Below are 26,751 nucleotides of genomic sequence, written 5' to 3' on the forward strand. Positions count from 1 at the left end.
CAAGCGCTTAGTCCAGTGCTCTGCACATAGTAAGCGCTCAATAAACACGATTGATGATGATGATCCTTCCAGCGCTCACCGCAGTGCCTGGCGGTGGACTAAGCGCTCAACAAACACCACCGTTATTCTTCCAGCGCTTAGTCCAGGGCCCGGCAGTTAGGAAGCGCTCGGCAAACGCCACCACGGCCTTCGTTTTTCTTCTGAGCCTGTCCCCCCCCGCACTCGTTAGAAGCGGGGAGGGAGGGGGGAAAGGAGAAGACCCTCAAAGCGGGAGAGGCCCAGCCGTGTCCCTCGTCCCCGGGCCGTGGTGCGCCCGCGCCCCCGGCCCGTCCCTCCCCCTGCCCGTCGGACGGGCCCGGCCCCGGCGTCCTGGGGGTCCCGGGCTCCTAGACGGGGGTGGTCTTCCTGTTGAGCGTGTTGGTGTTGGAGGCCCCGGCCGCCTCCTTGCCCAGGGTGCCGGTGGCGGGGGGCGCGGGGGCACTGGGGGCACTGGGGGCAGTGGGGGGCCCCGTGACGGTGACCGTGACGGCCCCCTCCTTGGGGAAGGCGTTGTGGAGGGTGAGGAAGCCGCCCCGCTCCCTCTCGGCCGGGCTGAAGGCCGCTCCCCCGGGGCCGGGGCCGGGGCCGGGGCCGGGGCCTTGGCCGGGGCCCGCCCCCTCCCCGCCGGCCGTGGCCCCGACGCTGCCCTTGGACGGGTCCCGGGACAGCGTGTACATGGAGATGTCCGTGGCCGAGAAGCCCTTGCCGCCCGCGGGGGACGCGTCCCGGGACTGCGACGGCTCGGTGGAGCGGGAGCTGGAGCGCGAGCGGCGGCGGGCGCGGAACCGGTAGCTGGGGAGGCGCAGGATGGCGGCCGGCCCCCCGCCCGGCCCGGAGCCCCCGGCCCGCCCGCGCCCGCCCCCGCCGCGGCCCCCGGCCCCGGGGGCCTTCAGCAGGTCCGAGCGCGACTGGCAGTGCGCCTCCCGGTTCTTCTCGATGTAGATGTTGACGGCCAGCACGCCGATCATCTCGGCCAGGATGAAGGACAGGCCGCCGAAGTAGAAGGACCAGCCGTACGAGTAGTGCCACTTCTTCTCGTCGTCGCGCTTCGCCCCCGGGTCCCCCGCGTTGGCCGAGATGTACACGATCACGCCGATGATGTTGCTCAGGCCTGGGGAGGGGGTGGGGGGTGGGGGGCGGCGGCGGGACGGGGGAGGGACCCGCCGCCCCCACCCCTCTCTCCCTTCTCTTCAATCGCCTCCACCCCAGGGCCCTCCTCCTTTTCCCCCCCAGACTGGCCTCCATTCCCCCTCCCAGTTCCTCCCTCTTCCCCCCAGGTCCTCTGTCCCCTCGCAGACCCTCCCCCTCCCCCCCAGACCCCCTCTCCTTTTCCTCCCAGACTCTCCTCCTCCTTTCCCCCTAGATCTTCCTTCCTCCCTCCCCCGGGTGCCCCCGTCCTTCCCCCCCAGGCCTTCCCTCTTCCTTCCCTCTCAGACGCTCCCCCTTCCCCCCCCAGGGCCTCCTCTTTCCCTCCCCCAAGCCCCCTTCCCCTCCTCCCTCTTTCCCCTCAGACCCTGCCGGTCACCATCCTCCCAGCCCCCCCTCCTTCCTCTCCCCAGGCTCTTCTCTCTCCCCCCAACCGGTCCTCCTTCCCTCTCAGACGCTCCCCCTTTCCCCCCCCAGGCCCTCCTCTTTTCCTCCCCCAAGCCCCCTTCCCCTCCTCCCTCTTTCCCCTCAGACCCTGCCGGTCATCATCCTCCCAGACCCCCTCCTTCCCCTCCCCAGGCTCTTCTCTCTCCCGTCTTCCTTCCCTCTCAGACGCTCCCCCTTTCCCCCCCAGGCCCTCCTCTTTTCCTCCCCCAAACCCCCTTCTCCTCCTCCCTCTTTCCCCTCGGACCCTGCCGGTCATCATCCTCCCAGGCTCTTCTCTCTCCCTCCTCCTCTTCCCTCACCCCCAGTCCCGCCTCTCTCTCTCTCTCCCCCCGAAGCTCTCACCTGCAGCCACGAAGAGGATCCCGGCCCCCAGGATGATGTTCCTCTTGGACTTGTAGAAGCGGGAGGCCGCCACGCACACGCCTCCGAGCAACAGCAGGATGGCGCTGAGGATCGGGAAGATGCTGGAGGCCCGGACCACACCTGAGGTGGAGGACGGGAGAAAGGGAGGCGTCGGGTGGGCTCATCACCAGGCAAAGGGTGGAGACGGTGAGGAGGGCGGAGATGGGGACAGTCAGAGCCCCATTCCTTGCCACGCACCCACGACACCCTTCTCCATTCCATCCCTCACCGCCCACAGCTCCCTTGGTCAACCAGCTCTGGACATTTCCCCAAACCGCCTAAACCCGGTGGCCGATCAGGAGAAAGGATTCCCCCAAATTCTAAAGGCCTCCCCTTCCCGCCCATCAGTGCTCTGCGCACAGTAAGCGCTCAATAAATACGATTGATTGATTGATTGATCTTCCAAGTCTACAGGTCAGACGGATTCCAGGATGGCAGCCGGTTCCAGGTTGCCCTCTAGGAGAGCCCCGGTAGCCAATGGAAAACCCCAGGGGATCCAGCTGGTTGGGTGGAGTTGACAGCACGGCAGGGAGGACGAGGAGGGGAACGGGATTGGCTGAAGAGCCAAGCCCTCCCTCCCTCCCACTGAGGCATAGCCCTTCTGGGACCTCCCCCACAATCACCCAGCCCCCGGACCTTCAGCTCCTCAGTTCTCCAGCTCTTCTGGCCCTGCCTCTCTCCAATCTCGCCACCCCTCAATCTTCTGTTCAAGTCTCCCCCCATCCCCCCAACCGGTCTCTCCCCACCGGGTCCCAGTCCCCCCAGCCTCCCACCCAGGCCCCCTCCCGCCACGTACGTAGCAGATACTCTGCACTGTCATGGTCGTAGTCTGTGTCCTCGGGAAAGTGATTGATTTTCACACAGATACCTCTCTTCAGGCCTGGAAAATTGGAGGCGGAGTGGGGACAAGAGTTGGGAGCGAGGGTAAGCGGGGTGGGAGAGAAGGCGGCCAAGAAACTACGTCTCTCATCCGCTCTGGGAGGCACTGCGTGCCACCGGACAGCCCCTGGAATAGAGGTTCGGGTAGAGCCCAACGGGATTCTTCGGCCCTCCTACACTGCTACGAGGAAGCTAGGGAGATCTGAAAGGATGGCGGAGGGAAGGGAGGGGGAAGAAAGAGGAAAGTCCCTGCTCCCAGCGGTATGCGCTTAGTGGGGTGCTCTGCACAGAGCGCTCAATAAACACCACTGATGATGGTGCCTGGTCTTCCTCACTTTTTACCTTCGCTTCCCTTCCCGAGATATATTTTACGGAGGAAGGGGAGACTCTGCCAGCCTTTAGTTCTCCCGTTTCCCCCCACCACCACAACCCCTGACTAGGAAGGTCACCCTCGCTCTGCAGGGTGCCCTTCCGTTCGATGGCCAATCGGAAGGTAAGAGGAGAAGGGTGATGAGTACGGGGTCAAGAGAAGGGAAAAGATGGGGAAGGGGTGAGAGAAGGGTCAGGAGGAAAGAGAGGGGAAGGGATGTAAGGTCTGGAAGAGATGAAGGCCGTAGTTCGAATGCGCCTTACGGTCAGGGATCACGGCGACCAACTGTACCGTATAATGTTCTTCCAAGGGCTCAGTAAGAATAAAAAAAATAGCGGCATTTGTTAAGCACTTTACTACGTGCCTAGCGCTGTTCTAAGCACTGAGGTAGATGACAAGACAATCGGGCTCCACGTGGGACCCACAGTCAAAGCAGGGGGGAGAACAGGTATGAAATCCTCATTTTGCAGATGAGGGAACTGTGGCCCGGAGAAGCAAAGCGACTGGCCCGAGGTCACGCAGCGGACAAGCGGCGGAGCGGAGATTCAGACCCCGGGTCCAACTCCCAGGCCCGCGTTCTAGGTACTGTCGACGGGCCGACTGATGGGGAAGCGTGGAGAGGACCTGGGGGCGGTCGGGGTGGGGGTAGGGGGCCCCGGTACCTTCCAAGCAGCAGATCCTCCAGAGCCCTGAGTGGGTGAGGCCACCGGGATCCTTCTTGTCTCTGTGTGGGGAGGAGGCCTCCTCGCCTCCGCCGGGCCCGGTCAGGTTGGTGGTGTTACAGATGAAGGCACGCGTGTAGAGCCAGTAGTCGGTGCTGATGGCGATGGTCATTAGGCCGAAGGCGGCGAAGGCCCCCACCGTGGTCAGCAACACCTGAACGCCCCGCTCACACCAGGCCACCCGTTCCTCTTGCCACCGCTTCAGTGACTCCAGCTTGCCGGGCCCGGGCAGCCGGGGGGCCGAAGGCCACCACCGGGGGAAGGGGGGGGCCGTGCCGGCGGCCGGTGGGGGGGTCAGCCGCAGAGAAGGGGGCGGGGGAGCTGGGGGAGTGGGTTCCCCCCTGGGGGGAGGGGGGGAGAGGAGGCGAGACGGTGGTAGAGGTGCCAAAGGGGCAGGGGAGGGGTCAGAGGTCAGTCATGGTGAGGGGCTGGGAAGGGGGAGAGAAGAGGGGTTAGCAAAAGGGTTGGGGGGGGGGTCCCTCCTATAGTCCCCAAATGCCGCCGGACCTCTCCGCTCAGGTTCCCCAAACTCTCCACTCGCTCCCTCTCCCGCCCCCCCAACCCCTTCCCCCTCTCTCCCCCTGGCCCATCCCCCCTTCCCTCCTCCCCCCCACCGCCATCCTCATCCCCTCTCCCCTTCTCTCTCCCCACCCAACCCCCTTTCCCTGGTCTCTCCCCCTCATGTTCCCCCTTCTATAGATCCCTCCCCCCTCCCCCCTCCCCCAGTTCGTCCTCTTCCCCCGCTTCCTCTCCGACCCTCAGCCCTTACTCCAGGAGGCGTGCGGGTCACCTGGGTTCTCAGCCGGGTGACCTTGTCTCCCTGCCTCAGTTTCCCCTTCTCCCCATTCTCCACTCCCCGGTCCTCTTTCCCAGAGTCGGGGCTGAGGGGGGAGGGAAGGGGAGGAGAAGGGGGCAGGCCGAGGGCTCTGAATATTGAAAGTGGTGGTGGTGGGGGGGGGTCCTTCCATGGCAACGGAGCCTAATTCTACCCTGTCCTCTGTCCTCCCCCTCACTGGCCCCTCCCCAAACCCTGGGGGAGGGGGATTTGGGCTCAGGCCCCACTCTCATCTTCCTCTATCAATGTTCTCTCCTTGCCCCCCCCCCCGACTCCCCTCCCCACCTCCTCGATTTTTCCGCTTGATCTCTTGATCTTTTGATTCTCCTCCCCCTTCCTCCCCACCACAGTAATCGGTCTCTGGGTGGGGGGTTGATGAGGGGGTCCCGAGGGTCTCCGGAGCTTAGAGAGGGGTTGGGAGGGAATTCTGGAGCCCCGGCCAGCTTCTGCAACCCCCCCCCCCAAATACTAGGGGGGCAGGCCCCCCGACCCCTGGTTCTCTCACCTCTGTCTCCTTTTGAGCGGTCCCTGGTCTGGGGGTGTAGAAAGAAGAGGGGAGATTCCTGGATGCCTCTCTCCCTCTGTTCTCTCAGGCTCTCGGGGCCGTCAGAGACCCAGACATCCACGCTGGATCCAGGGGGTAAGGAACTGGCAGGGAGAGATGCAGCTGGTCGTTCGCCCCGACCAAAAAAAAAAAAAAAAAAAAAAGAACGAGGCAACTGGGTTCGTTATGATTTGGTTCCTTATGTCACTGGAATAAACCACAGCACTGGAGAGGAGAGAGGGAAGGAAGGAGGAGGGGAGGGAGAGAGGAAGCGGGGGAGAGAGGGGAGGGGAGGGGGAGAAAGGAGGGAGGTGGGGAGGAGGGCGATTTTGGAGGGATGGGGGAGCCGGGGATCGGGGGGGGGGGGGGAGGCGGTGGAGGAGAGAGGCGGGGGGGAGGGGAGAGGAGGTCTGGAACTGGGGGATGGGAGTGCTGGGTCTGGATCGGGGAAACGGTGAGGAGGGAGGGAGGGAGGGAGGGAGAGGGAGCCAGAGGGAGAGGGGAGCCGGAAGGGGTCCAGTGGGGGAGGCTGAGTATGGGGTCTTCTGGCCCTTCCTCCCCGCACCTTCTGACTCAGAGTCCTACGACCCTGATGCCCTCCCCTACCCCTCCGTCCCTTTCCCCAGCCTCCACCCGCGCCCCTTCAGCGCCTCCCTTCCCCCGAGCCATTCCAACCTCCTCCCTGCCCCTCTCCCCCAAACCCCAGCCCCCCTAAGTCCACCCGTGTCAACCTCAGCACCCTAGTTCCTTGGCAGGCCTCGCCATTCACTCCGCTCTTGCCTTCCCGCACCCCCCCACCCTCGGGGGTCCCCACCCTGCTCTCCCCTCAGTCTTCCAGGCTCACCCAGTGCCCCCCAGTTTCTCTCCCCACACCCCCTTCTTCCCCCCTCCCATTCCAGCATCTCCGCAGCCACCGCCGCCTCCTCCCGTCTCCATGGCAACCAGCTCTGGGCCCCGCGGAGCAGCCGGGAGAAGAAGAGGCCACAGCCGGAAACACGCCGCGGGTCCTTTAAGAGCGACCCTCGGGTCCCCGCCCCTTCCCCAAATCCGGGGGAACCCCTACCCTGCCCCTTTCAGCCTAGAGTACTGGGGAAGGGGATGAAGGCCCTCCAAGAATTCCCCACCACCACCACCACCGAGCATCCCCTACCCATCCCTGGGGTATGTGGGGAGGCGGGCTGGAAAAGAGGGAACCAGGTTGGAAAAGCAGTGTGGCTGCGTGGAAAGAGCAACTGGCCCGAGAGCCAGAGGATCTGGGTCCTGATCCCGGCTCTGCCAATTGCTTGCTGTGTGACCTTGGGGAAGTCACTCAACTTTTCTGTGCCTAGGCTGTCCTGTTCTCCCTCCCACTTAGACTGTGAGCCCCAAGCGGGACAGGGACTGGGTCCAATCTAACTGACTCGTATCTGCCCCAGCACTTAACAGTGTTTGACACACAGTAAGCGCTTAACAAATATCCTAAAACGAACGAAGCAAGCCAAGGTGTGAAAGTGTGGGTTAGGGGAGTTGGGAGAGGGGATCAGGAGACCTGGAGACATCGGCCTTCCCAGACTGAGCCCCTTCCTTCCTCTCCCCTTCGTCCCCCTCTCCATCCCCCCATCTTACCTCCTTCCCTTCCCCACAGCACCTGTATATATGTATATATGTTTGTACATATTTATTACTCTATTTATTTATTTATTTTACCTGTACATATCTATTCTATTTATTTTATTTTGTTAGTATGTTTGGTTTTGTTCTCTGTCTCCCCCTTTTAGACTGTGAGCCCACTGTTGGGTAGGGACTGTCTCTATATGTTGCCAACTTGTACTTCCCAAGCGCTTAGTACAGTGCTCTGCACACAGTAAGCGCTCAGTCAATACGATTGATTGATTGATTGATCGGGGATGGAGGGAGGTTTCTGGAGAAAGTGTGGGTGAAAGAGAAGTGGAAATATCGAGGGTTCAGGGAGACATTTCATCAGGGTGGAGGCAGAAGTTTCAGAAGCCTTTGAAGGGGCCAGGTTCACCTTAAAGGTTCCAGGCTCATTTTCGAGACAGTTCTAAGGGTATGTATGTTTTTTTTATGGGGCGGCAGCATCCCTCACATACACACACACACACAAATGCCTCAGTGGTCTCAAACAAGGACAAAAAACTGGACTAGTGTTGTCTCCAGTGACAGCTAATTTTGATTTTCCTGAAAGTCATTTTGGAATACCCCACTCCACCCCCAACGTGTTCTAGATCAGTGATTCCCCAAATCTTGCTGCAGCCCCACTTTGGCCAGTATCGGAAAGCCAATCCATCCATCAATCATATTTATTGAACACTTACTGGCCGTAGAGCACTGTACTAAGCGCTTGGGAGAGTACAGTACAAGAAGAATTGGTAGACACATTCCCAGCCCACAGCTGCGAAATATTCTCTTGCCTTCTGTGTTTCGGTTTTCCCCCGTCTCTCTCTAGGTCTCAGGAGGCTAAGTGTCTCTAGAGTCCTTCTCCTTGAAGAGTTCTAGAGCTTCAGCTCTCCTCTCTAATAGAAATTTGGAAACGTTCTAGAGAGGAAACTATTGTTTTGTTTTTTAAGGATCTTATAGGTGTCATCGCTGTAATTTATTTGTAATTTATTTATTTGTTCATCTCCCCCCAGACTTGCCCAGACTGTTCTTCCCACTTCACTTCTCTGTGCCTCAGTTACCTCACCTGTAAAATGGGGATTAAGACACGAGCCCCTTTGGGGACAACCTGATTACCTTGTATCTATCCCAGTGCTGAGAACATTGCTTGGCACACAGTAAGGGCTTAACAAATATCATTATTATTATTATTATTATTCCCTCTTTATCCTTGTTCTTCCTCAGGCATCTCTCTCAGAATCATTCTTTTCTGTTTCCCCGACTAAATTGTAAGTTTCTCGAGGGCAGGGATTATGTCTACTAACTCTATGGTACTCTTCCATGTATTTAGCATAGTGCTCTGCACAGAGTAAGCACTCAAGAAATACAACTGATTGAATAATTGATTGCACTACAGTAGGCATTTAATAAATTCATTCATTTGTTCATTCAATAGTATTTATTGAGCGCTTACTGTGTGCAGAGCACTGTACTGAGCACTTGGGAAGTACAAGTCGGCCACCTATAGAGACGGTCCTACCCAACATCGGGCTCACAGTGTAGAAGGGGGAGACGGACAACAAAACATGTAGACAGGTGTCAAAATCGTCAGAACAAATAGAATTAAAGCTATATGCACATCATTAACAAAATGAATAGAATAGTAAATATGTACAAGTAAAATAGAGTAATAGTAATAGAGTAATAAATCTGTACAAATATATATATATACATACAATATATATATATATATATATAATATATATATATACAAGTGCTGTGGGGAGGGGAAGGAGGTAGGGTGGGGGGGATGGGGAGGAGGAGAGGAAAAAGGGGGCTCAGTCTGGGAAGGCCTCCTGGAGGAGGTGAGCTCTCAGTAGGGCTTTGAAGGGAGGAAGAGGAGCTAGTTTGGTGGATGTGTGGAGGGAGGGTATTCCAGGCCAGGGGAAAGACAGTAAGCGCTCAATAAATACGACTGAATGAATGAATGAATGACATGGGCCTGTAAATACCAGTGATTGGTTGACAGGGACTATTATTTCTGAATCACAAAGGAATGTCTGTGGTATTCCTAAGTGCTGTCAGTGACCACCCTAAATAGAAGTTATTACCATTATTGTATTTATTAAGTGCTCACTATATTCATTCATTCATTCAATCGTATTTATTGAGCACTTACTGTGTGCAGAGCACTGTACTAAGAACTTGGGAAGTACAAGTCGGCAACATGTAGAGATGGTCCCTACCCAACAACAGGATCACAAGCACTGTTCTAAGCACTGGGATGTCATAATAATAACAATAATAATAATAATAATTGTGGCATTTGTTAAGCACTTACTCTATGCCAGATGTTGCACTAAGTGCTGGGGAGATACAAGCAAATTGGGTTGGACACAGTTCCTGTCCCACCTGGGACTCACAGTATAAGTAGGAGGGAAAACAGGGATTGAACCCCTGTTCTATAGATGAGGAAACTGAGGCACAGAGATGCTGAGTGACTTGCCCAAGGTCACCTGGCAAACAAGTGGCGGAGCCAGGATTACCAGTGGGGTCCTCTGATCCCCCAGGCCCGTGCTCTTTCCTCCAGGCCACGCTGCTTCTTCCAGAAGTAAAAAATGTGGTCCCCACCCTTGAGGTGTTTTACATCCAGTAAATAAATAACTAGGTTTTGATGAGCCAAACACTGACCAGTGGAGGGCCAAATAAAAAGAAATTGTTCTTTCAATGAAGTTACAAGTAATAACAGTAGCAGTAACAGTAATAATAGTAGTGGTAGTAATAGCAATAGTAGCCGGGCCCACGTCCTCCCCCTGGCCTGGAATGCCCTCCCCCCACACATCCGCCAAGTGAGCTCTCTTCCTCCCTTCAAAGCCCTACTGAGACCTCACCTCCTCCAAGAGGCCTTCCCAGATTGAGCCCCCTTTTTCCTCTCCTCCTTCTCCTCCCCATCCCCCATCCCTACCTCCTTCCCCTCCCCACAGTACAGATTTATTACTCTATTTATTTTACTTGTACATATTTACTATTCTATTTATTTTGTTAATGATGTGCATTTCGCTTTAATTCTATTTATTCTGACGACTTGACGCCTGTCCACATGTTTTGTTTTGTTGTCTGTCTCCCCTTTCCAGACTGTGAGCCCGTTGTCGGGTAGGGACCGTCTCTATAAGTCGCCAACTTGTACTTCCCAGGCACTTAGTACAGTGCTCTGCACACAGTAAGCGCTCAATAAATTCATTCATTCATTCATTCATATTTATTGAGCGCTTACTGTGTGCAGAGCACTGTACTAAGCGCTTGGGAAGTCCAAGTTGGCAACATCTAGAGACGGTCCCTACCCAACAGTGGGCTCACAGTCTAGAAGGGGGAGACAGATTGAATGAATGAATAGTAATAATAGGAGGAGGAGGAGTAATAGTAGAAATAGTAGTAAGTGCTAATACAGTGCAGTGCACCCAGTTGGTGATGATGATGGCATTTGCTAAGCGCATACCGTGTGCAAAGCACTGTTCTAAGCGCTGGGGGGCATACAAGGTGATCAGGTTGTCCCACGTGGGGCTCACAGTCTTAATCCCCATTTTACAGATGAGGGAACTGAGGCTCAGAGAAGTTAAGTGACTTGCCCAAGGTCACACAGCAGACAATGTGGCAGAGTTGGTCTTCAATAGCTACTACTATTACTACTACTACCACCACCACCCAGCTGCTCTGTCTCTTTCTGCCTCCCTCTATGTCTCAATATCTTTCCTACACACACACTCTCACCCTCTCTCTCTCTCTCTCTGTCTCTCTCTCTCTCTGTCTTCTCTCTTCCTCTTCCAAGTTAACTTGACAGGGCACACAAACCATTTTGTTCTCCCCTTGATCCAGCCAGAGTTCTAGCCCACATAGTGACTATTTCATCCAACATTAGTATTTACTAGAATCCCTTCCATTTACCTGACCTCGCCACAGATCTCTCGCCCACGTCCTGCCTCTGACCTGGAACGCCCTCCCTCTTCATATCCGACAGTCAATTACTCTCCCCGGCTTCAAAGCCTTACTAAAGGCACGTCTCCTCCAAGAAGCCTTCCCTGACTAAGCCCTCCTTTCCTCTTCTCCCACTCCCTTCTGTGTTGCCCTGACTTACTCCCTTTATTCATCGCCCCTCCCAGCCCCTCAGCACTTTTCTGTAATTTTATTTATTCATATTAATGCCCGTCTCCCCCTCTAGACTGAAACCTTGTTGCGGTCGGAGAACGTGTCTGTTATATTGTTATGTTGTACTTTCCCAAGCGCTTAGTACAGTGCTTTGCCCACAGTAAGCGCTCAATAAGTACGATTGGCTGACTGACTGACCTGGGAGATGTGGAGAGGTTCTCTTTTCCATAAATTCATCAAAACGAATGCAAAAATAAAAAGAAATAAATGTCATCTCAAATTCATAGCACAAGATTTCTCAAACGGTTTCATATTAATGATTGATTTCTCTCCATTTCAGTGATGGGGAAACGAGGCCAGCAGGGAACATGACTACCAACTCTGTTGTACTCTCCCAAGTGCTCAGTACAGTGATCTGCACACAATAAGCGTTCAGTATATAATCAATTGTATTTATTGAGTGCTTACCGTGTGCAGAGCACTGTAAAAATGCTTGGGAGAGTACAATATAACAATACAACAGACACATTCCCACAGTGAGCTTACAGTCTGGAGTCTATAGTCTACAATCAATGAATACCATTGATTGATCGATTGATTGATTGTGGGCAGGGAATATTTTTACCAGCTCTGTTGTATTGTACTTTCCCAAGTGCTTAGTACAGTGCTGTGCACACAGTAAGTACTTAATAAATGCCAGTGATTGATTGATGGATTCAGAAAGTGACTTGCCCACAGTCTCTGGAAGCCAGCCATGTGGACTCTTATACCCTCACACCCAACAGCGTCCTTTCAGAAGGGTGCAGAGTGCACCACACAAAGTGGGTGCTCAATACATGTTACTACTGCTGTTACTACTAGGTAGCCACTGATGGCATTCGAGAATTCCGGACAAGGAGGGACACATCCTCTCAGCCCCACAGGACTTATGTCCATATCTGTAATTCGTGTATTTATATTAACGTCTACCTCCCGCTCTAGACGGTAAGCTTGTTGTGGGCAGGGAATGTGTCTAATTATTGCTATATTGTACTCTCTCAAGCGCTTAGTACAGTGCCCTGCACACAGGAAGCTCTCAACAAATACGATTGAATGAATGAATGCGTGAATGTGAAATCACACGCGTCACACTCAGCACACGGCGTAATATGATGATGTCTGATATTTTGACGTCTGTCTCCGCCTCTTGACTGCAAGCTTCTTGTGAGCAGGGAATGTGTCTACCAACTCTGTTTTATTGTAATAATTAGAATAATAATCACTGTGGTATTAGTTAAGCGCTTATTGTGTGCCAGATACTGTACTAAGCACTGGGATGGAGACAAGGTAATCGGTTTGGACACAATCTCTGTCCCACATGGGGCTCACGGTCTTAATTCCCAATCTACAGATGAGGTAACTGAGGCCCAGAGAACTGAAGTGACTTGTCCAAGGCCACACAGCAGACAAGTGTCAGAGCCGGGATTAGAACCCAGGTCCTTCTGACTCCCGGGCCCACGTGCTTATCCACTAGGTCATGCTGCTTCTCAAGCACTTAGTACAGAGCTCTGCAAGCAATGAGCGCTCAATAAATACCATTGATTGATGGTCAATTGATGTCACAAGTACCATTTTGCAGAAGTTTGTCAATGTCACACTATCCTAAAGTATTTCCTCGGGAAATACCTAGTCCTCCAACTTCTTCTCGGGACAGGTAACTTGTGTCTTGGTGTGTTTAAACTCTCCCAAGCGCCTAATACACTGTTAGACATTCTGGAGGTCCTCAGTAAATGCCACTGCTTAAGCAATAGATGTTTATCCGAAAGTCGCCTCTAAATCTCTACAAAAGACCAGTTAAAAATGGAAGGAACTGTTTCTGAAAAAGCTTTCCCCCAGGGTTGCCTTTTCCTTGTAATCTGTGACTTGGAATATAATTATCTGATTCTATTCTTTGCTTTAAAGTTCAGATTTAAAATATTATAGCGACAGCCAGAAATTGACCCTTTAGTACTCACTGAACTATACTTGAATCATTAACAATAATGCCTGTCCACCTACCTGTTCACACCCGGAGGCAGAGGCAGAAAAGTCAGAGAGACAAAGGCAATAGAGAGGAGAGACAGGAAGAGTCAGAGCTCAAGAGAGTAAAATAGAGGAGTCTGTGACTTTGCTGGGTGAAAGTGAGGGAGTGAGCAGACAGGCGGGTGGGAGGAGAGTGGGAGAAAGCGGGTGGGAAACATGATTTACGTTCGTTCTGTAACGTTAATATTTTGTGAGCTCCTGCTGGCATATTCAAAATCCGCCTCATCGGAAAAGAATTTGGTATAACAGAACCAATAGAAAGGAGTATCTGGGAAATAATTCTGAAGTGCCCTGAGTCCTAAGGCTAATGATAACAGTAACAATCGTATTTATTGAGTGTATACGATGTGCCAAGCACTGTAGTAAGCGTTGAGGTAAATAAAGGGAATCGCATCATACAGAGTCCCTGTCCCTCGTGGGGCTCAGAATCTGAAAGGGAAGGAGAAAGGGCATCTTATCCCCATTTGACAGGTGAGGAAATTGAGGCCACACATCAGGCATTGGGAATCACCATTCCTGAGGACCCCTCGGTTCTCCCATTAGGCGTGTTTTCACTAAGGCAACGTGGACTATAGAATGGGGATTAAATACCCGTTCTCCCTCCCCCTTAGACTGAGAGCTCCTCTGAACTGATTATATCTAGCCCAGTGCTCAGCACAGTGCTTGGTATATAGTAAGCGCTTAACAAGTACCACAATTATTATTACAAATAGAACATTTCCTCCATCTCCAGCCCTCAGACACCAAGATGGCAGCTTCTAACTCTGCCCTTCTCCCTCTCCCCTCGGAAGCCCAAACCACTTGCCCTCCTTCTTGTCCGCCCCCCTTACCCCCCGGCCCCAAGAGTCTCCTTTCCTCTAGCAGTATTCATTCATTCAATCGTATCTATTGAGCGCTTACTGTGTGCAAAGCACTGTGGACACTTGTTTGAAATAAAGTTTATTGAAGTTTCTGTCAGTATTTACATATGATACACAGTAGATAACAGAGTCCAGATCCCCCTCCCACCCTTCCCCTTCCCGCCCCCTCCCCCCCAGCTTATTAAAAACCGATGCTTAACAATGCAATTACTGCTGCTGCCCCCGCCCCAGCCCACCCACCCACCCCTCCCCAGGCCTAAGATGCGAACTAAAAGCCCTAACTCCCCCCTTTCCCCAGCCAACACCACCGTCTGTCCCCCTCCCCGGACTTTCCCACCCCAGCCTCCGACTGAGGTCGGCAGGGGTTGGGGGACAGAGGGGCGACGTCGGGGAGAGCTGGTTTGGTTATGGGATGTCAGTGCCAGGGTCAAAGGGCAAGGGCAGAGAGGAAGGGAACTGCTGTTAGAGCTATCCCAGGTGGTTTTCGAAAAGAGGCCGGAGCGGGGAAGGGGACACGGGGGGCACCCCTCCTCCTCTTCTCTTTCCCCCACCTGGGGTTGGCAAATGGAAGACTTCAAGGATTTGGGGGGGTCTGGACCCCCGCTACCAAACCCCCACCCGGGAGGGCGGGGGGAACACACAGATATACCAAGAGAACCCAGGCATCTTGCCCCCAATCCCCTCTCCCCCCAGAGTCCCAGGAGCCCTGGTCCCCCTTAACTCCAGATTCAGGAGCCCCACTGTCTGTGAACCCCGCTTACCCCACCCTTGCCCCATCTCTCCACCACCCATGAGCACCTATCTCCCTCCCAGATGTGACTCTGCCAGGAGGCCAGAAGGCAGGGAGATAGAGGCAGAGCAACTGAGGCGAAGAGAGACAAAAGAGTCCCAGACCGAACGTAAGAAATGAACACTCGAAGGGAAAGAAGAGAAAAGAGAACAATGGCAAGATAGGCGGTGATCAGGCAGAGGTTGGCAGACAGACATCAGCCCCAGAGAGAAACTGAAACGGAGAGAGAGAGAAAGAGAGAGAGAGAAAAAATGCCAGTCAGGGAGAGAAAGACAAGAGAGCCAGAAAACAGACAGACAATGAGAGGGCAGAGACAAGAAACACACACAGAATGAGAAAGACAGAAATAGAGAGAGAGAGAGAAATGAGGGAGAAGGGAAGTATAGGAGAGGGGTAAAAGCAGAGATGTCCCCCCAACACGCATTCCTTCCTTCGTGCCTTGGCCCTGCCTTCCCTGCCACCCAAAATGGTGATCAGGTCACTTCTTGTCTGAGGTCCCAGTATGGCAGAGGGTGCAGGTCCTGTTACAGGGGCTGATGAGGAAAACAAGACTTTTAAGGAGACAGTATGGTGGTAAGAAAGGGGCTGGGGAGTGTTCTGTGCGAGGTGGAAGGAAACTTGGATATAGGGGCACATGCCCAAAGCTGGAAACACGGAAGGGAGACCGAATGGTCACCAGATACGCAGCCCGGGGAAACCAAGTCCCCAGGTAATCGCTGAACCACATTCTGTCACCTGGCAAGACGGGAGCAGACTCCAAGACGGCCTCCCAACCTCTTCCGGCCCGGCCACCAGTGGAACCCAAGGAAGACTGAGGGCCGAATGGCCGCCAAGCCAACTCTGGGGAAATCTGTGAGAAGAAGAGCTGCCCACAAAATGGCCACCTGGTCACATTCTGTAGGGGACCCAAGGTGGCAAAAATATTTTCTCTGAGAAGGGTGAGATAGAGAGAGAGAGAGAGAGAGAGAGAGAGAGAGAGAGAGAGAGAGAGAGAGAGAGAGAGATGGAGAGAGGAAGACCCAGAGAGACAGAGAGAGGGAGACTCAAAGAGAGAGACAGAGAGAAAGGGAGTCATAGGGGGAAAGAACAGCCCCAAATCCAAAGGTTATGGTGATTGATGGGGGAGCTGATTTTCAAGGAGTGAAGAGAACTATGAAGGAAGAAGGGGGGTGAGTCTCGGGGTGTCCTTGTGAGGGGCCTAGCAGGGGGAGGTGGAGATGTGGATGTGGTCAGGATACTTGATGGCCGGTGGGTAGTTCTGGGTCATCTGGATGGAGACGTCGGAGGATATGTCCGAGGGGCTGCGGCCTCGGTGCCAGGCCTCGGGCTGCAGAAACTGGCCAGAGTAGTCAGAACAATCGCTGAGGCGGGGCCGGTAGAAGGCCGGGTGCGGCCGGTACATCTCTTCCTCAGCGTAACGCTTCGTGAACAGGTACACGGACATCACCCCGGCACCCTGCGGGAAGGAGAGGAGGTGGCAAGGCCGGCGGGGCAACCGGCAGGAAGGAATTGGGAGGAGACAAACAATCTATCATAATTGTGGTATCTGTTAGATGCTTACTATGCTTAAGCACTGTACTAAGCACTGGGGCGGGACAAGATAATCAGGTCCCATGTGGGGCTCACAGTATAAATAAGAAGGACAACAGGACGGCCTAGTGGAAAGAGCCTGGGTACCAGGGGTCCTGAATTCTAATCCCAGCTCTGCCACCTGTCTGTTGTGTGACCTTGAGCAAGTCACTTCCTCTCCCCCTCGTCCCCCTCTCCGCCCCCCACATTTTACCTCCTTCCCTTCCCCACGGCACCTGTATATAAGTATATATGTTTGTACATATTTATTACTCTATTTATTTATTTATTTATTTTACTTGTACATATCTATTCTATTTATTTTATTTTGTTAGTATGTTTGGTTCTGTTCTCCGTCTCCCCCTTTTAGACTGTGAGCCCACTGTTGGGTAGGGACTGTCTCTAGATGTTGCCAACTTGGACTTCCCAAGCGCTTAGTCCAGTGCTCTGCACACAGTAAGCGCTCAGTAAATACGATTGATTGATTGATTGATTGATTGATTAACTTCTCTGTGCCTCAGTTCCTTCATCTATAAAGTGGGAATTAAGACTGTGAGCCCCATGTGGAACAGGGACTGTGTCCAACCTGTTTACCTTGTATCTACCCCAGTGCTTAGAACAGTGCTTGTCATGTAGTAAGTGGTTAATAAATACCATAATTATTATTATCATCATCATCGATGGTATTTATGAGTGCTTACTAGGTGAGGAGCACTGTACTAAGCGCTTGGGAGAGTACAGTATGACAGCGTTGGCTAACCACAGCAAGGTCACAGTCGGGAGGATGCTTTCTCGTTGCTCACTGTTTCTGTTTGGCCTTCTCCACTGGGCCCAGAAGGGGAACAAAGCCCCCAGGAACAGATCCTGGCAGAAGCCCCCCATCTCCACGGTTGAGCCACTGAAGACCACATGGGCCCCCTCCCACTCTCCCAAGGGGTCACCTGAGCCCCACCCATCTGCAAGCGTGAAGGCCGGTAGCATTGATCGGTAGCATCGAGCGGTTTGGGAAGGGATTTAGAAGGCCGGGACATGCCTCTTTCTGGACTGGGGAGGAGAGAGAAGGCTAAGATGGGTCCTGAGGTGTAAAAGTCAGTCATTTTTAGGTCTCCTTTAGGTTAGCAAGCCCTTCGTGGACAGTGTGGACAACACAACTCACTTGTACTTTCCCAACCGCTTAGAAACAGACAGTAAGCGCTCAATAAATACCACTGATGGACTAAGGGACTGGAGTGTCTTCAATTTATGTACTTTTTAAAATCGTTCTAATCACCTAGCACAGCGCTATGCAGAAAATAAGAAAATACAGAAAATAACACAGAATAACACATAATAATAATACACAATAACACATAATAATAATACATAATAATAATAATACAGAATAACACATAATAATAATCACAGAAAATAAGTGTTCAACAAATAATAGTGATTCTCCCCCTCTAGACTGTAAACTTGTTGTGGGCAGGGAATGTGTCTGTTTATTATTACACTCTCTGAAGTGCTTAGTACAGTGCTCTGCACAAAGTAAGCACTCAATAAATACAATTTGCTGGCTGACTACTACTACCACTAATAACAGTAGGGTCCAGAGCACTGGAAGACTCCAGCCCTCCCTATTAATCATAGTAATGATTATGGTACTTGTTAAGTGCTTATCTCCATCCCCTGCATCTTACCACCTTCCCTTCCCCATAGCACCTGTATATATGTAGATATGTTTGTACATATTTATTACTCTATTTATTTATTTTACTTGTACCGATCTACTCTATTTTATTTTGTTAGTATGTTTGTTTTTGTTCTCTGTCTCCCCCTTCTAGACTGTGAGCCCACTGTTGGGTAGGGACTGTCTCTATATGTTGCCAGCTTGTACTTCCCAAGCGCTTAGTACAGTGCTCTGCACACAGTAAGCGCTCAATAAATACGACTGATTGATTGATTGATTACTATGTGCCACGCACTGTTCTAAGAGCTGGGGAAGATACAAGTTGTTTGGATACAGTCTCTGTCCCACATGGGACTCACAGTCTTAATCCCCATTTTACAGATGAGGCCCAGAGAAGTTAAGGGACTTACCCAAGGTCTCACAGCAGACATGGGGCAGAGCCCTGAGTCTCCACACACACCCCCCATTAAAAAAATCCCCCTTGAGGACCCCTCCACGGGTTACTGACCAGAGGAGGGGGGAGTCATCTGTGGGGTGTTGCTGACCCCCGGCCCTTTTGGCGCTCACCCTGAGGCTGCTGCTCTGATCTCTAGATGTTGCCAACTTGTACTTCCCAAGCGCTTAGTACAGTGCTCTGCACACAGTAAGCGTTCAATAAATACGATTGAATGAATGAATGAATCTCCCACAGCTCCTGCTCCGGTCAGGGGTCAGAGAGGTCTGAGGCAGATCAACCTGCCCCCCTCAATAACTCTCCTCCTCAGGGAGTCTACCCCCCAACCCCAGGCTCCTCCAGGGGCTGCTCTGCCCCCCTGTCTGGTGAGAAGCAGTGGTGTGGCCTGGAGGAAACAGCACAGGCCTGGGTGTCAAAGGACCTGGGTTCTAATCCCGGCTCTGGGGCTTGCCTGCTGGGTGACCTTGGGCAAATCGCTTCACTTCTCTGGACCTCACTTTCCTCATCCGAAAAATGGGCATAAGATACCCAGAAGTCATACATCACTTAACTTCCCTGTGCCTTAGTTACCTCATCTGTAAAATGGGGATTAAGACTGTGAGGGCTGTATGTATCCCAGCTCCTAGAATAGGGCTTGGCACTTAGTAAGCGCTTAACAAGTACCACAGTTATTATTATTACTATTACCCATTCTCCCTACCAATTAGACTATGAACACCATACGGGGCAGGGACAAGCCTTCCCGATTATTTTTTATCTAACCCCAAGTTTGACAGGGCGCTTAACTCATGGGAAGCACCTAACAAATGCCATTCTGATAACAGACCCTCCCCACCCCAACTTCTCACAACCCCCCTTCCTCACCTCTTTGAGAAGGAACGAGGAGGCCGCAAAGGCAAAGGACCAACCGTAGCGATAGTGGAAATACTGCTCAGAGCTGCTGGGCCGGTTCATGACCTCGTCGTTGATGCTAGAGATGTAGAGCACCAGGCCAACAACCAGAGACAGACCTGGGGGACACAAAGGGGTGGATGGAGGGGCCGGGGGGGTGGTCGGACCCAGGGGGCATGGGGATCCTCAAACATCTGGCCCCAGGAAGAGGTGACTGTGAGCTAGACACAAGGGCAACCCTCCCCGGTGAGAAAGAGGAACAGAAGGGAGGAGCTCCGAGTTGGATTTTTCCCCCGTGCTCCATGACCCTCTGTCCAGAGTCCGCAAAACTTCCCCCCGACTCCCTCTATGGCTCCCTCGGGCCCTCCCTGCCGCTCCCCCTCACCCCGGCGAGCGCCTCACCCGAGAGGATGAAGAAGATGCCGGAGACAAAGGCCAGGATGGTCCTCTGAGGGCGGATGTGACCTATGTTGCTGATGACGAAGGCCGTAAAGACGAGGAAGAGGCTGACCATGGGGAAGGGGGTGGCGGTCCGCACCGTCTCTGGTGAGGGGGAAGGGGGTGATGAGTCAAGGGTCTCCCTCCCAAGACCCTCTCCTCCCTCTTCCTCCAAAGCACGCCCTTCCCATCCTCCAGGCTCTACCCCCGGCCTCACTCAGAATGTTCTCCGTATTCTCCGTCACCAGGTTGATCTCGGGCTCCAGGAAATACTCGGAGGCGACACAGCGGCCTTTCTCCCGGCCTGGGGGTAACGAGAAGGGTCAGGGTCAGTCCAGGAGATTTGCCAGGGCCTAGACATCTTCCCTGACTAAGCCCTCCTTTCCTCTTCTCCCTCTCCCTTCTGTGTCACCCTGACTTTTTTTTTATGGGATTTATTAAGCGCTTACTATGTGCAAAGCACTGTTCTAAGCGCTGGGGAGGTTACAAGGTGATCAGGTTGGCCCACGGGGGGCTTACAGTCTTAATCCCCATTTTACAGATGAGGTAACTGAGACCCAGAGAAGTGAAGTGACTTGCCCAAAGTCACACAGCTGACAATTGGCAGAGCTGGGATTTGAACCCATGACCTCTGACTCCAAAGCCTGGGCTCTTTTCCACTGAGCCACGCTGCTTCTTGACTTGCTCCCTTCATTCATGCACCCCCTCTCAGCACTTATGTCCATCTCTAAAATTTATTTATTTATCAATGTCGATCTGCCCCTCTAGATTGTAAGCTCCTTGTGATCAGGGAATGTGCTTGTTATAAAGCTATCCTGTACTCTCCCAAGTGCTCAATAAATGCAATTGAGTGAGTGAATGAATGAACAAATACGATTGATTGACGAGGGTCAGGGGTCAGGGGTGGGGGCTGGTTGGAAGGGAAGGGGCCAGAGTTTAGGGGGAGGGGGTCAGGCACTGAATGGAGGGGCCGGGGTGAAGGGAGAAGGGATGGGGTGGAAGGGGAGGGTTCATAGGCAGGTACAGAGGGAGGAAATGGTGTGAAAGGGGCAGGGGAAGAAGGGCAGGTCACAGCTGACAATACAGCTGAGTTGGTAGACACATTCCCTGCCCATAACAAGCTTACAGTCTAGTGATTCTGCACCCAGTAAGCGCTTAATAAATACTATTACTACTAGTATTACTCCTCCTCCTATCCCTACTGCTACTACTGCAATTCAATTATACTCTCTGGGCCTCAGTCTCCTCATCTATAAAATGTGGGTAAGCTAGTTCTCATAATCTCACTGCATAGTAAGCTTTTAGGAGATGCCATAATTATTAAGTGAGCCCCCCCCCACCGGACAATCTGTAACCTCCCCAGGGCTTAGAACAGTGCTTTGCACATAGTAAGTGCTTAATAAATGCCATCATTATTATTATTATAATGATTATATAATATAATTATATAATATAATTATAATGGAGAAGCAGCGTGGCTCAGTGGAAAGAGCACGGGCTTTGGAGTCAGAGGTCGTGGGTTCGAATCCCGCTCCACCACATGTCTGCTGTGTGACCTTGGGCAAGGCACTTCACTTCTCTGAGCCTCAGTTACCTCATCTGTAAAATGGGGATTAAGACGGTGAGCCCCACGTGAGACAACTTGATCACCTTGTATTCCTCCTCAGCGCTTAGAATAGTGCTCTGCACATAGTAAGCGCTTAACAAATGCCATTATTATTATTATTATTATTAGAAGGGGGAGACAGAGAACAAAACAACACATATTAACAAAATTAAGTAAATAGAATAAATATGTACAGAAGCAGCATGGCTCAGCGGAAAGAGCCCGGGCTTTGGAGTCAGAGGTCATGGGTTCGAATCCCGGCTCCACCACATGTCTGCTGTTGCTGTGTGACCTTGGGCAAGTCACCTAACTTCTCTGTGCCTCAGTTACCTCAGCTGTCAAATGGGGATTAAGACTGTGAGCCCCACGTGGGGCAACCTGATCACCTTGTATCCTCCCCAGCACTTAGAACAGTGCTTTGCACATAGTAAGCGCTTAACAAATGCCATCATTATTTCTAGACTGTGAGCCCGCCGTTGGGTAGGGACCGTCTCTATATGTTGCCAACTTGTACTTCCCAAGCGTTTGGTCCAGTGCTCTGCATGCAGTAAGCGCTCAATAAATACGATTGAATGACTGAAAAGTCTCTATATGTTGCCAACTTGTACTTCCCAAGCGCTTAGCGTGTTCTGCACGCAGTAAGTGCTCAATAAATACGATTGAATGACTGAAAAGTCTCTATACGTTGCCAACTTGTACTTCCCAAGTGCTTAGCGTGCTCTGCACGCAGTAAGCGCTCAATAAATACGATTGAATGAATGAAAATGAATAAAATCAAATAAACGAAGGGGGACAGTGGGGCTGGCCGGGGGCAGGAGCTGGTCCCTTACCGGCGAAGAAGCAGACCCGCCAGAGCCCGGCGTGCAAGGCCATCTTGACCTCGGTGGTCTGGTTCTGGGGCAGGACGGTGCCCTCCTCCATGTAGAGCCAGTAGTCCGTGCTGACGGCGATGCCCACCAAGAGCAGCCCGCAGGCCCCAAACACGCTGCTCAGCAGGGTCAGCGCCCGGCTGCTGCAGTTACTCATTCTGGGCGGCGGGGGACGCCCTGCTGGACCTGGGGGGTGGGGACCGACACGGGGGGCAGAGAACCCAGGCCGCCCAGCCCCCCAGAACCTCTCCCCTCACCCAGACTCTTCAAAGCCCTACTGAGAGCTCACCTCCTCCAGAAGGCCTTCCCACACTGCGCCCCCTTTTTCCTCTCCTCCTCCCCATCCCCCCGCCCCACCTCCTTCCCCTCCCCACAGCACCTGTATATATATATATATATATATGTTTGTAATAATAATAATAATAATGATGGCATTTGTTAAGCGCTTCCTATGTGCAAAGCACTGTTCTAAGCGCTGGGGAGGTTACAAGGTGATCAGGTTGTCCCACGGGGGGCTCCCAGTCAATCCGCCCCACCTCCTTCCCCTCCCCACAGCACCTGTATATATATATTTGTAATAATAATAATAATGATGGCATTTGTTAAGCGCTTCCTATGTGCAAAGCACTGTTCTAAGCGCTGGGGAGGTTACAAGGTGATCAGGTTGTCCCACGGGGGGCTCCCAGTCAATCCGCCCCACCTCCTTCCCCTCCCCACAGCACCTGTATATATATATTTGTAATAATAATAATAATGATGGCATTTGTTAAGCGCTTCCTATGTGCAAAGCACTGTTCTAAGCGCTGGGGAGGTTACAAGGTGATCAGGTTGTCCCACGGGGGGCTCCCAGTCAATCCGCCCCACCTCCTTCCCCTCCCCACAGCACCTGTATATATATATTTGTAATAATAATAATAATAATAATGATGGCATTTATTAAGCGCTTCCTATGTGCAAAGCACTGCTCTAAGCGCTGGGGAGGTTACAAGGTGATCAGGTTGTCCCACGGGGGGCTCCCAGTCAATCCTCATTTTCCAGATGAGGCAACTGAGGTGCAGAGAAGCTAAGTGACTTGCCCAAAGTCACACAGCTGATTTATTACTCTATTTTACTTGTACGTATTTACTATTCTATTTATATTGTGAATGATGTTCCCAGAGCTTTAATTCTATTTGTTCTGACGATTTTGACACCTATCTACATATTTTGCTTTGTTGTCTGTCTCCCCCCTTCTAGACTGTGGGCCCGTTGTTGGGTAGGGACCGTCTCTATATGTTGCCAACTTGTACTTCCCAAGCTCTTAGTACAGTGCTCCGCACACAGTAAGCGCTCAATAAATACGATTGAATGAATGAATATAGCTTTAATTCTATTTGTTCTGACGATTTTGACACCTATCTACATGTTTTGCTTTGCTGTCTGTCTCTCCCCTTCTGTCTCTCCCCTTCTAGACTGTGAGCCCGTTGTTGGGTAGGGACCGTCTCCATATGTTACCGAGTTGTACTTCCCAAGCGCTTAGTACAGTGCTCCGCACACAGTAAGCGCTCAATAAATACGAGTGAATGAATGAATATAGCTTTAATTCTATTTGTTCTGACGATTTTGACACCTATCTACATGTTTTGCTTTGTCGTCTGTCTTCCCCCCTTCTAGACTGTGAGCCCGTTGTTGGGTACGGACAGTTGTACTTCCCAAGCGCTTAGTACAGTGCTGTGCACACAGTAAGCGCTCAATCAATACGATTGAATGAATGAATGAATATAGCTTTAATTCTATTTGCTCTGACGATTTTGACACCGGTCTACATGTTTTGTTTTGTTGTCTGTCTCCCCCTTCCAGACTGAGCCCGTTGGTGGGTAGGGACCGTCTCTATCTGTTGCCGACTTGGACTTCCCAAGCGCTTAGTACAGCGCTCAGCACACAGTTATTGCTCAATAAATACGAGTGAATGAATGAATTTGCTTGTCTCCCCCCCCAGCGCTTAGCACAGCGTCTGGCACATAGTGAGCGCTGAACGAATACCCGAATTATTAGTATCGTTCTTATTATGGCCCCGCGGTCCCCCGTGCCCCGGTGAGCCCACTCTTTTAGACTGTGAGCCCACTGTTGGGTAGGGACTGTCTCTATATGTTGCCAATTTGTACTTCCCAAGCGCTTAGTACAGTGCTCTGCATATAGTAAGCGCTCAATAAATACGATTGATGAGGATCTTGGGCCCGGCCCCTGGCCCCGTCGTCGTTTCCTCCTCCGTCCCCCCACCCCGGGAAAGACCTGGACGCCCCCTCCCAGCCTTTTCCCGGGACCCAGGAATCCCCGGCCTCCCATCCCCGCACCGGAGCCGAGGATTGGGGCCCCCCTCTCCCCCCGCGGCCTCCGACCATCGGCTCCTCCTCCTCCTCCTCCTCCTCCTCCGGGCTTCCCTCCGTCGTCCTCGGCCTCTCCATCCCCTGACCCCCGGAGCCCCGGCCTCCACCTCCCCCGCCTCCGGGCCTGGGCCTCCGTCCCCCCTCCCCCCCCCCCCCAAGTCCCCAGCGGGCCCCGGCCTCCAGACGCCCCTTACCCGTCCCCCTCCCCCCGGCCCGGGCCTCCAGGATCCTGGACCAAAGCATCCCGGCCTCCCCCTTCCCCCCTCTCCCAGCCCCCCTCCCCCCGGGCCGGGCCTCCAGGATCCTGGACCAAAGCATCCCGGCCTCCCCCTTCCCCCCTCTCCCAGCCCCCCTCCTCGCATCTCCTTCCCTCTCCCAGCCTCGCCCCCTTCTCCCAGGACCCCAGCGTTCCCGCATCCCAGCCCCCTCCCTCTCCCGCCATCCCTGGGACCCAGGCGTCCGGCCCCCCCAACCCCCAGCCCCCCGGGATCCCGACCCGGCCAAGCCTCCCACTTTCTCCCGCCATCCATCCCGGCCCTCCATCCATCCATCCATCCATCCATCCATCCATCCATCCCGGCCCTCCATCATCCATCCCTCCCTCCCTCCATCCCTCCATCCCTCCCTCCCTCCATCCATCCATCCCTCCCTCCCTCCATCTCTCCATCTCTCCATCCCTCCCTCCCTCCCTCCCTCCCTCCCTCCATCCCGGCTCACCTTGCTCAGCGCTGGGTGGGCGCTCCGGACTCCTGGCTCCGCAGCCTCATGTCCGGCCTCTCGGCCCCCCCCGGCCCCCCCGGGCCCCCTCCCCCCGCGATGCCCGCGCCGCCGGACCGGACCCAGGCGTCCCCGGGTCCCCCTCGGCCCCCCCCCAGCCCCTTGCCCCCCGCCGCGGTCCGGGCCTCACTCGGCGGACGGAGACGAGAGCAGCCCCGGCCCCGCGCTCATTGGCTGGGCCGGGATGGGGTGGGGGGGCAGAGGGAGGGAGGGAGGAGAGAGAAAATGGGAGGGGGCGGGGAAGGAGGGAAGTGGAAAAGTGAGGGGGGGGGAGGCGGGGAGAGGAAGGTGGGAGAGGGACCAGAAAGGGGAGAGATGGAGAGAGGAGGATGGAAAGATGCTGACAGCAGGAGGGAAGAGGAGAGGGAGGAGGAGGCCGCTCCAAGAGACAGGTCTGGGACGATGGGAATTGGGGCTGGGGGCAGCGGGAAGAGATGGGGGGTGGGGGTGGGGGGGAGATGGGGGAGTGGGAGCCGGCCTAGGAGGTGGTCGGTCCTCGGATAGAGGAGGGGGATCCGGAATCTAAAGGCGTCGGGATTTCGGATTTTGTGGCCCGGGGTGCAGGCTTTTGGGGAGGGGGCGTTGGGGGGTGGGGGGTGGGGGGTCCCGGAGCGGCTCGGTGCAGAGACCCGGTGCCCGCAACCGCCGCGGAGCCAGGAGCCGGGCCAGCCCGCCACCCCGTGATGTCAGCGAGGCCCCTCTTAAAGGCGCAGCCCGGCCGGTTTGTGGAGGGGCTTTTGGAAGGCCCCCGAGATCATCATCATCATCATCATCATACTGGTATTCGGTAAGCGCTTACTACGCGCCGAGCGCTGCTCTCAGCGCTGGGGTGGATCCAAGGTTGTCCCACGTGGGGCTCACAGGCTTCACCCCCATTTCACAGATGAGATCACTGAGGCCCAAGGTCACACAGCAGACGAGCGGCGGAGTCGGGATTAGAACCCACGTCCTCTGACTCGCGGGCCCGGGCTCTTCCCACTAAGCCACGCTGCTTCTCGTTAGTCCCCGGCCTGGTCCCGGGTTAGGACCGGGAGGTGGGTGGAGTGGGAGGAGGCGGAGCAGCTAAATCCCTTCAAAGGGAAGGGAAGGGTGAGGGAGGATGGGAGAGCCCAGGATAAACGGGGAATTCATGTTTCCCCCAATTCCACGACACCTGGAATAGAGGGCACCCGTGGAAGCTTGAAGGTGGTAGGGTCGAGTCTGGCAAAAAGGAAACGCTCCTTCACACAGAGGTGGAAAGAATATCTTGGGGGGTGTAGGCGGGATTCGTGGAGCAGA

At 53.7% G+C, this 26,751-nt stretch overlaps 2 protein-coding genes across 5 annotated transcripts; both read right to left on the minus strand.

The window, feature by feature from the left end:
- CACNG8 (calcium voltage-gated channel auxiliary subunit gamma 8) lies at window positions 1-6,320 on the minus strand. The gene is made up of 7 exons (XM_038751998.1): window positions 6,229-6,320; window positions 5,346-5,488; window positions 5,126-5,200; window positions 3,946-4,326; window positions 2,831-2,914; window positions 1,975-2,115; window positions 1-1,150 (listed from the first exon to the last, which is right to left on the minus strand). Exons 1-7 carry the CDS (start codon window positions 6,318-6,320, stop codon window positions 387-389), a joined length of 1,680 nt encoding a protein of 559 aa, XP_038607926.1. The 3' UTR covers window positions 1-386.
- Window positions 4,328-25,469, minus strand: CACNG7 (calcium voltage-gated channel auxiliary subunit gamma 7). Of its 4 annotated transcripts, none has more exons than XR_005452536.1 (8): window positions 22,292-22,587; window positions 20,073-20,159; window positions 19,820-19,960; window positions 19,391-19,536; window positions 15,570-16,290; window positions 11,322-11,343; window positions 5,346-5,488; window positions 4,328-4,433 (listed from the first exon to the last, which is right to left on the minus strand). XR_005452536.1 is itself a non-coding variant. In XM_038752645.1 (7 exons), the coding sequence occupies exons 2-7, from the start codon at window positions 22,485-22,487 to the stop codon at window positions 15,313-15,315; spliced, it is 831 nt and encodes a 276-aa protein (XP_038608573.1). In that variant the 5' UTR covers window positions 22,488-22,516; window positions 25,414-25,469; the 3' UTR covers window positions 15,146-15,312. The 4 variants fall into 4 exon arrangements, 2 of the variants coding, with proteins under 2 accessions (XP_038608573.1, XP_038608574.1); XR_005452537.1 differs by having other exon boundaries at window positions 5,346-5,507; XM_038752645.1 differs by lacking the exons at window positions 4,328-4,433; window positions 5,346-5,488; window positions 11,322-11,343 and adding exons at window positions 15,146-15,355; window positions 25,414-25,469 and having other exon boundaries at window positions 16,073-16,290; window positions 22,292-22,516.
- Window positions 25,470-26,751: the final 1,282 nt, after the last annotated feature.

The sequence above is a fragment of the Tachyglossus aculeatus genome, chromosome 10, assembly GCF_015852505.1.
Source record: "Tachyglossus aculeatus isolate mTacAcu1 chromosome 10, mTacAcu1.pri, whole genome shotgun sequence".
In the NCBI taxonomy this organism is placed as follows: domain Eukaryota; kingdom Metazoa; phylum Chordata; class Mammalia; order Monotremata; family Tachyglossidae; genus Tachyglossus; species Tachyglossus aculeatus.

What these genes read in the sequence shown, in the direction of transcription:
- CACNG8 (XM_038751998.1), bottom strand. Translation starts at nt 6,320, where the DNA reads ATGGAGACGGGAGGAGGCGGCGGTGGCTGCGGAGATGCTGGAATGGGA. An exon ending in CAAGCGGAAAAATCGAGGAG is followed by an intron (nt 4,327 to 5,125) that starts GTGGGGAGGGGA and finishes CCACTCCCCCAG; the next exon opens with CTCCCCCGCCCCCTTCTCTG. An exon ending in GATCCTCTTCGTGGCTGCAG is followed by an intron (nt 1,151 to 1,974) that starts GTGAGAGCTTCG and finishes CCCCCTCCCCAG; the next exon opens with GCCTGAGCAACATCATCGGC.
- CACNG7 (XM_038752645.1), bottom strand. Translation starts at nt 22,487, where the DNA reads ATGAGTAACTGCAGCAGCCGGGCGCTGACCCTGCTGAGCAGCGTGTTT. An exon ending in GCGGGTCTGCTTCTTCGCCG is followed by an intron (nt 20,160 to 22,291) that starts GTAAGGGACCAG and finishes CGTTACCCCCAG; the next exon opens with GCCGGGAGAAAGGCCGCTGT. An exon ending in CATCTTCTTCATCCTCTCGG is followed by an intron (nt 19,537 to 19,819) that starts GTGAGGCGCTCG and finishes TGTGTCCCCCAG; the next exon opens with GTCTGTCTCTGGTTGTTGGC.